The 8,796-nt window shown below is 42.5% G+C and overlaps 1 protein-coding gene across 3 annotated transcripts in view; it reads right to left on the bottom strand.

Moving 5' to 3' along the window:
• The window catches only part of Slc30a10 (solute carrier family 30 member 10), a 32,704-nt gene that overhangs the window by 534 nt on the left and 23,374 nt on the right, over positions 1-8,796 (bottom strand). For 2 of the 3 annotated variants that reach the window (XM_090341176.1, XM_090341175.1), the window contains exons 2-4: positions 8,594-8,671; positions 4,299-4,538; positions 1-1,467 (exon numbers count right to left, since the gene is read on the bottom strand). The exon at positions 1-1,467 is cut by the window's left edge and continues 534 nt beyond it. In XM_090341176.1, coding sequence (XP_090197302.1) covers positions 980-1,467; positions 4,299-4,538; positions 8,594-8,671 — 806 coding nt within the window. In that variant the 3' untranslated portion in view covers positions 1-979. Of the gene's footprint in view, positions 1,468-4,298; positions 4,539-8,593; positions 8,710-8,796 lie in introns of all 3 variants that reach the window. The other variant, XM_090341177.1, reaches the window with a different exon arrangement.

Genomic DNA, 8,796 nt, shown 5'->3' with positions numbered 1-8,796 from the left:
GTCTAGATTATTTATTTAGTAAAAAGTGAACATTCAATGGTATAGGCTTTTCTATCCCAGAATACTTGTTGTCCCTGGTAAATGCTACCTTGATCAATATAGTCATGAAAAGAAACTCTAAAGAAATCTGACAGATAAGTAAGCCTTCACTGAAACTATGAATGGCATGAATCCAACTGGAAGACTCTCAAAGACAGTAAATACATACTTGTGTCCATACTTGCAAGCAAGGAAAATGTATTACATATCTAAATACCTGAACACACAATAGCTCAGTTCCAAGCAGAAAGTAACACTTGGATTTTTCTCATCTCACAAAATCAAGAAGACAGAAGGTACTTTTCTCCCTATCCCATTAAACTCTACCTTTTATAATGTTCTGAGAACATTTTCCAGCCTGGAAATGTACTTATTTTACATTTCTCCAAAAATGAGGAGAAGAAAAGATATTCCTGAAGTTCCACAAATACCTAACTTCCACTTCCATGGACTTTGAAGGTGATGGGATATTATGACATTTCAGGGTTTTTTTTTCTACATAGGGAGTTATGCCTCTCACCTGAGAGTCAGCTAAAAGCTACTTAAGGGTGCAGCTCAGTAGTACAGTCCTTAATTCACATATACCAAACCCTGGGTTCAATCCCCAGCACCACACAAACAACAACAATAATAATAATAAAAGGAAGAGCTATTTTAAATCCAGTGTCCAGAGTTAAGAGTTCCACCCTTCAGTATCTCTGGTCTATGTGCTAGTGCACTTTGCTTTAGAAATCACAGAACTGTTGAAGAGCAGCAAGAGATACCCAGGGGAAAAACCAACAGATATGTTTCGCTAAAGTCCTAACTTAGCCAATCTTTACTGAACGAGGAGACTGCAAGGTTGGTTTGAACTCACAGCCCACAAAGCTGTTCCCACAAGCCAAGCTGGTGGTCTCAATAGGCCTCAACTTATAGAGTCTGATCTTATGGGAGTACCAGATCAAAAATGTGTACTGTTTTCACAGTGTTGTTCCTCCCGAGTTTTGTTAACAGATTGTCTGTGGTCACTCAGGCAGCCATCCACAGATAGGTCAATGGCCACTTCAGTGGCTTCTCTTCTACTTCTGTATATCTCTACAGGAGGGCCACCATTGTGCTCAGCACAGCCATTGACGTGAGCCAGTGGCAATGCCCCAGGGGGACAGCACAGCCTCGTAGCACAGCCCTTGGAGATGCAGGGGTGGTTGCATTGCAACAATAAGTCTTTCTGCTCCAGGGGTTCCTTCATGTCCACCTGTTCACACTGGATGGTCAGGTTATGGATTCCTGCATTGTGAAAGATTTCTCGAATTTTCATGCTGGCATCCTGATAGCCAGTGTCCTGCTGGTACTTGATGTGCAGGGTGGCGATGATCTTTCCACTCACAAGTTCCCAGATGTGTACTTCGTGTATACTGCGAATTCCGGGCACTGCAGACAGTTTGCTCACTAGAAGAGAGGAGAGTTCATGATAGGAAATTGTGAATGCAGTGTAGGTGAGAGCCAGAACCAGAGCACAGGTATGTCTGTTTAAGTTCTTCAGCAATATAGTATGCATTTACTAAGACTAACAGAAGAAGAAGAAAAATCACTGCTTTTCTATGAACAGGTGTTTCCTGTAATCTTCTTTCTCCTCTCTAAATGTCTACAATCATTGTCAGCCCACAAAAAGCAATTCCAATGAACGTGTCTGAATGTAGAGAGAATAGCCCTCCAGTGAACTTCTGAGAGCATAAAATAGAATAGCTCTTTGAAAGAAGAAGTGTTTGACAAATACGGATGGAAAATATTTACCAACAAAGCTAGAACTGCAGTTTCACCCAAAGGGTATAACGAAATATCTATGTACACGCACAGCTTGAGCAATACTCTTTGTAGTACTCAAAACTGAAAACAAAAGGGCAATGTCTCTATCTCCTGCTTCATCTCCTTCCTCTCTCTGCCTGCAGCATTGAGCAAACAGCAGATACTCGGGAAATAGAGGCTGGTTTGGGGAGGTTTTTTTGTTTTGTTTTTTTAAAACAGTCAGAGCAATGGTCTCAGAGAACAGACTAGAAAATACTAATAAAAGGTCCAGGAGAAAATGCCTGAAGAGGCTGTTGCAATGATCCCACAGATTGGCCACAGTGGGTACAATTAAATATAGTACCACCAGAGATATGTCTTTCAAAACAAAGTGATACTGGAGCTGGAACTGTAGCCCAAAGCTAAGATTGTGTGTTTGGCATATAAGTAGTCATGAGTTCTGTCTTCAGCATTAAACACACACACACACACACACACACACACACACACACAAACACACACATACACACACACACACACACACACACGCACACACGCGCGCGCATGCGCGCGCACACACACATTGCCACATTGCAAGTTACCCCTCTATCTGGGACTATCTTTCACAATAATAGAATATATTATTGTTACAATTAAACTGACTGTGATGCAGGTCATAAAAAAGATCTCCTAGCTTATACTTCCTGTTTTCTGGCTCACTAATGAAACAATATATAATAGTAACAATCAAATGCACAAAATAGTATTGCTTCTATATAAAACAGTTTCTTCTGTATAAAAATGTATTCTTTTAAAAACACCAGATGGCAGGGAGTTTGACCTAGGGGTAAGAGTGATCACTTAGCATGCACGAAGACCCAGGTTCAATTCCTCGGTACCACATACACAGAAAAAGCCAGAAGTGGTGCTGTAGCTCAAGTGGCAGCACTCCAGCCTTGAGCAAAAAGTGTCCAAGGACAGTGCCCAGGCCCTGAGTTCAAGCCCCAGGACTGGCAAGAAAAAGAACAGCCCAGAAATAAAATTATATATCCGATTTCTCACCAACATCTGTATAGGCTTCCCTTAGGAATTTTACAGTCTCTAAACTTTTTAATCACAGATGCACACATCTAAAGAGAGTATCTGACTTCAATCTGAGCGAAGTGAAGAGATAGATTTCATTTATGGAGGAAGAAAGGATCTGAACTTGAGACATGTCCTTTTTACAGGATATGAGAGACAGAGAGACTGGTGTGCTGTAATAGTCGTTTAACTGAATGGCGGGATCTCTAATATGAATGATTCAGGTTTACATGAAAAATAAATAAAATTATGGTTTAGGCAAAAGTAGCCTTATTTGAGTTGGAATAAATCTTTTTCTCTTTTGTGGGGGTGCGGGACGAAGAGGAGTTATTTATAGAACATCATTCAATAACAGCAAAGCAGTCATTGAATTTTTCACTAAAAAAGATTTTCTGGATCACAAATTTTAAAAATGACTTTTAAATAACTGAAATCACACAAAAAAATGCCCGCAGGCAATAATGGAATTAACTCGAAGCCTGCAATACAAAGATAACAGCAAGCATCAGGAAGCACCAGTGTCTCACACCTAAAATCCTCGTTGGAAGCCAGCCCAGGCAGAAAAGGCTGTAAGATCCTTCTCTCCAATTAACCACCAGAACACCAGAAATGGTGCTGGGGCCCAAAGTACTGAAGCACTAGCCTTAAGCACAAAGGCTCAGGGACAGCACCCAGACCCCAAGTTCAAGCCCCACGACCGTCCAAAAATAAATAAATACAACAGCAATATAGAATGACGAGGAGGTTTCAACTCTTCTTCCTCAAAAGGCCAATGATCCAGTCACTAACGAGTGACTGAAACAGCTCTCGGAAAGCTCTGAGGTATACCGTGAAAACATGGTAGTTCCGGTCCAATGACTGATCTTCCCCCACTAGGAGGTCCGGGGAGCCCTGAGGGAATATGGCACTTCCCCTGGCCCTAAAGGACTGACCCAGGCCAAGTGTTTGTGGATGTCCCGAGGCAGGGGCTGGGAGACAGTTAACCAGTTAACGCAGCTGCTCTCTGAGAGGTTCTGAGTGGAGCAATATTCTTTGGGTCCTCATTACCTCCAGGAGAAGGAGGATTCTTTCTGCTGGCAGAGGGCAAGGAAGTTAGTCCAGAACTGAATCCTGACTTACAGCACCAAAGCAGGGTAGACAAGGATGCAATAAACCATTATTCAAATAAATCTTTTATGGGAAGGCACTAGGTATTGCCCAAACATCGAATTTTCAAAAAAATGTGCAACTGAGTCAGAGTACCCTGGCTGGCAAAGGACCTTTGGTTCTTGGAGCCATGCATCATCTCCTTGGGCTTCCGGGCACAGGGGGAGATTTCAGGTATTTTGGAATGCACAGACGGAACAGCGCTCCGCACACAGGCTAACCCTCCAATGGCGGTAGACCCCTACCTCCACATGCAGTTCACTTACTCAGCTCCTCCATGTTGACTCCCCGGGGAACCATCTGCAGCAGAATGACAGCAGTCTCCTTGATGAGTGGAAAGGCCGACGACAGAATAATGATGACCATGATGATGGTCAGGCTGGGGTCAATGTAACACTGCCAGTTACAAGGCGCTTCCGCCTTCAGGGGACGAACGTAGAAAATGATGGCTGTGATGACCACGATCACAGACCCCAGAGCATCTCCCATCACATGTAAAAGAACACCTACGGTGAAGAAAGACACTGGTAAAGCACGTGGGAACCACGTCACAGAGTCATGCAGATTTCCAAGTAGAGAAATATCTGTTGCTACCTGTGTTCTCTGTGCTTAGCACTCCAGCAAACATCTATATGGAAAACAACAACAACAACAATAATAATAATAGGATGATGATGACAATGATGATGATGGCAATAATTTTTCTAAAATGAAAGCCAAGACTACCAGATCGAGGATTCAGAGGGCCCAGGAAATGGCAAGAAGGATTCTTGGTGGCTGTCACCTTTGGGAAGAGTGGGTGATCGTGTCATCTCATAGTGTGATATGAAGATTTTCTGTTCTAGAAAGAAGTGCTGGCAAAGAATAGCAAGCTTTTGATTTCCAGCAGTTCTCACACATTTTATTGACCATCATAAAGGTTCGTGTGCAAACCCAGCCATGGTCTCATCTGTGATTCAGAGGTAAGTCTGGTAGAGACAAAGATCAGCCCTTTGTAGCCATGTCAGTTACCTGATTAGTGACAATGTTCAGAAGACTGGAATCCTTTACAAAAGCAGGAATCCTCTGTACTTGGCCTTCACTTCTCAACTTGGAATTTTAAAAAGTTAAGAAAAAAAATAGGTACTGGTGGCTCACACCTGTATTCCTAGCTACTCAGAAGGCTGAGATCAGAGGATCAAGGTCTAGAACCAACCCAAACAGGAAAGTCTGTAAGATTCTTATCTCCAATTAATCACAAAGAGCGGTAAGGGAAGATGTGGTTGAGGTGGTAGAGAACTAGCCTTGAGCACAAAAGCTCAGGGACAGCATCCATGGCTTAAAGTTAAAGTCCCAGGACAAGCACAATAAAATAATAATAATAATAATAATAATAATAATCCCCAAAGTGATCTAGAGCATGAGCTGGCAGTTGGACTAAAATTAAAATTTAGTAAGTATAAGCATCAATGCACTAAACCAGGAACATGCTGCATTCACACTGAGTACTTACACATGGTTCTGAAAGAATAAAATCTGGGGTGGGAATGTAGCTTAGTGGTAGAATGCTTGCCTAGCATGCATAAAGCCCTACGTACGATTCCTCTGGACCACATAAACAGAAAAAGCCAGAAGTGGTGCTGTGGCTTAAATGGGAGAGTGCTTGCCTTGAGCAAAAGAACTTCAGGAGGGGCCGAGAGTTTGGCCTACTGGTAGAGTGCTTGCCTAGCATGCATGAATACCCAGGTTCGATTCCTGGTACCACATACATAGAAAAAAACCGGAAGTGGTGCTGAGGCTCAAGTGGTAGAGCTCTAGCCTTGAGAAAGCCAAAGGACAGTGCTCAGGCCCTGAGCTCAAGCCCAGGACTGGCAAAAAAAAAGAAGAAGAAGAAGTTCAGGAATAGTGCCACATACCTGAGTTCAAGCCCCAGAACTGGCAAATAAACAAACAAAATAAAATGTGTCTTTGCCGAAAAGAAAAAGAATAAAAGAACTATGAGGAAACATCTCATCAGAGGGGTGATGCCAGGATTGTGATTTATCTATTTAGATTCATACTGAAATTAAAAGAGCTAATTGTCTTTCCAACACTGTTGCAACATTTGCAATGTAGCATGCTTGTTACTATTACATAAAGTCGGCTACTACAAATGTACATTAGGATTTTTTTAAGATGGAGCTTCTTGGAATTCATTTTCTTATTTCTTCTGGAGTGAAAGAAATAATGATAAAAGTGAAGGATTTTTTTTATAGAGAACTCTATCAGGGAATTTTTACCTACAAATGGGGAGAGGCATAATCAAAATTTCATTAAATGATAAAACATGAAGCAAGAAGTTATACTCCAATCCCAGTCTGTGATATCAAATCTTTTCTCTGGAGCTGAGTGCTAGTGCCTCACGCCTGTAATCGTAGCTACTCAAGAGGCTGAGAGCTGAGGATCACAGTTCCATGCCAGCTCAGGCAGGAAAGTCTCCACGAGACTTTTCGATTAACCACTGGAAAACCAAAAGTGGAGCTGTGGCTCAAGTGGTAGTATACTGGCTTTGATAAAAGGAACTTAGGGACAGAGTTCAGGTTCCACACCACCATTACCACCACCACCTACAGCAAAAGTCTCTTCTCCCATTCTTCCCATAGATTGTTAAAGTTAAGAACAGCTGGAATAGCAAAGTCTCCAGAACTTGACATCTTTAAAATGTAATTTTTTTTCATTTTGAAAAGACAGCAAGGTGTACGTGTATTGCATGTACATATTCCATTTATTTGTATGCAGTACACGAAAGGATCAACCATCCTGTTTTCTGAAGCCCACTGGAGTGCACTGGAGTGTACACTGGAGAAGCAAGCCACCGCTGCCTGGAAGCCAGAGGCAGTGTGTGATAATAGAAGGAGCCAGAAGCATGAAACAGGAGCCAGGGTTCCAGCCCACCCCTCAGCTGGCCAAGCGGATATGGGGAAGTTGCCAAATACTCTAGACTTCGCTTTCTCTTTTGTAAAGGGTAAGTAAGGATGGGAGTTCATTCAAAGTTTTTTCTAGCACTTACATTCTATGGTCCTTCCCTGCATTATAGCCCCAATTGAAGGGCCTCACACTTAACCTGAATTCAGAAAGCAGACAGCCAAAGTATGGCCTACCTTACTGAGCCAGCAGGGCCTCGTGCTTCACAGTTTCACTCAGAACCTGAATGACAAACGTATCCATCTAGGAAGCTGGTAGTGAACACTAAATGACTCATCTATGCATGGTACCTGGCACAAAGTAGGCACTCAATAAAAGAGGAAACTCATTTCCTATTATAAGCCTAAGTACTTTACATGTTTTCCCGTCATGCAAATCCATGAGGTAAGTACTGTTGCTAACCACCTTTATTTAGTTAGTTGCTATTCATTCGTTCATTCATTCATTTGCAGTACTGGGGATTGAATTTCAGGCCTCATTGTAGTTAGGCAAGTGTTCTACCACTAAGCCACACCATAGACCTCAAATCCTCATTTAAGAAATAATGGGGGCTGGGAATGTGGCTTTGTGGTAGAGTGCTTGCATGAAGCCCTGGGTTCAGTTCCTCAGTACCACATGAACAGAAAAAGGCAAAATTAGTACTGTAGCTCAAGTGGTAGAGTTCTAGCCTTGAGCAAAAAAAAAAGCTCAGGGACAGTGCCCAGGCACTGAATTCAAGCCCCAGGACTGGTGGGGGGTGGGGGGAAGGGTGGGTGGGGAGAGGAAGGAAGAAAGGAGAAAAGAAAGGAAAGAAGGAAGGAAGGAAGGAAGGAAGGAAGGAAGGAAGGAAGGAAGGAAGGAAGGAAGGAAGGAAATAGAGACTTCTGGAAAACATAAGGGAGGCACCCATCGTCTAGCAATGCCATACAAGGCATAGTCTTGGGGAAAGGCCTAATCAGTCTTTTTCCCCTTTTATCAAAGTCATATTCAATACAATCATTTGCACTGGGGCTGAGTGTGTGAGTCAATAACGGAAGACATGGATGTTTAGCATGTGTCAGGCCCTCAGTTCAGTTTCCAGAATCACAAAAATCACTATGTCTTAAAAAATAAACAGAGGTCAGGCCAGGTTCAAAGCCAGCTGGGACAGGAGAATCCATGAGAGTCTTATCTCCAATTAACCGGAAGTGATGCTGTGGTTCAAAGTGCTAGGCTTGAGTGCAAACGCTCAGGGACAGTGCCCAGGTCTTGAGTTCATAGATAGATAGATAGATAGATAGATAGATAGATAGATAGATAGATAGATAGTCAGACAGACAAATAGGTTGTATTGTACATCAGCAATACCCATGGATGTTCAAACCCAAGTGGAGCAGGGAGATGGCAGTACTCTATGGAACTCAGGAGCAGGGATATCATATCTGCCACAACTAGAACAAAGATCAATCATTAGCAACTAGTTTCTCCTTCTGAATCAATGCAGTGATTAAGTAAGACACCAGGTCATAGTCTGTGCAGGTAACTGGCCTGCTTTCCAACACACCATTGACTTACTCAAAATCAAATAGAAATGGAGAGCAGGGCACAGTCCACAGACACCCCTGGAAAGCATTTTGAGTGGACCCAAAGCCAAGCCTACCTCTGATATTCAGGGTTTCAGACTTTTTCTCCTTTTTCATAGTCTCTTCCAGCTCATTCTGGGTGCTCAGGGAATCACCTGCATTCAAAGAAGAAACCTTGTGTTGTGTATAAGTTCTACAAACAAAAAGAACCAATGGACTCAAAATAAAGTTTTGTTATTTCAAATTCCTATTAGTATATTGGAACTCCTCCTCCCCCCTG

This window comes from Megascapheus bottae, chromosome 10, assembly GCF_031878675.1.
Source record: "Megascapheus bottae isolate mThoBot1 chromosome 10, mThoBot2.hap1, whole genome shotgun sequence".
Taxonomy (NCBI): domain Eukaryota; kingdom Metazoa; phylum Chordata; class Mammalia; order Rodentia; family Geomyidae; genus Megascapheus; species Megascapheus bottae.
The sequence above is the reverse complement of the archived record's forward strand: the minus strand, read 5'-3'. Positions and strand labels throughout refer to the sequence as shown.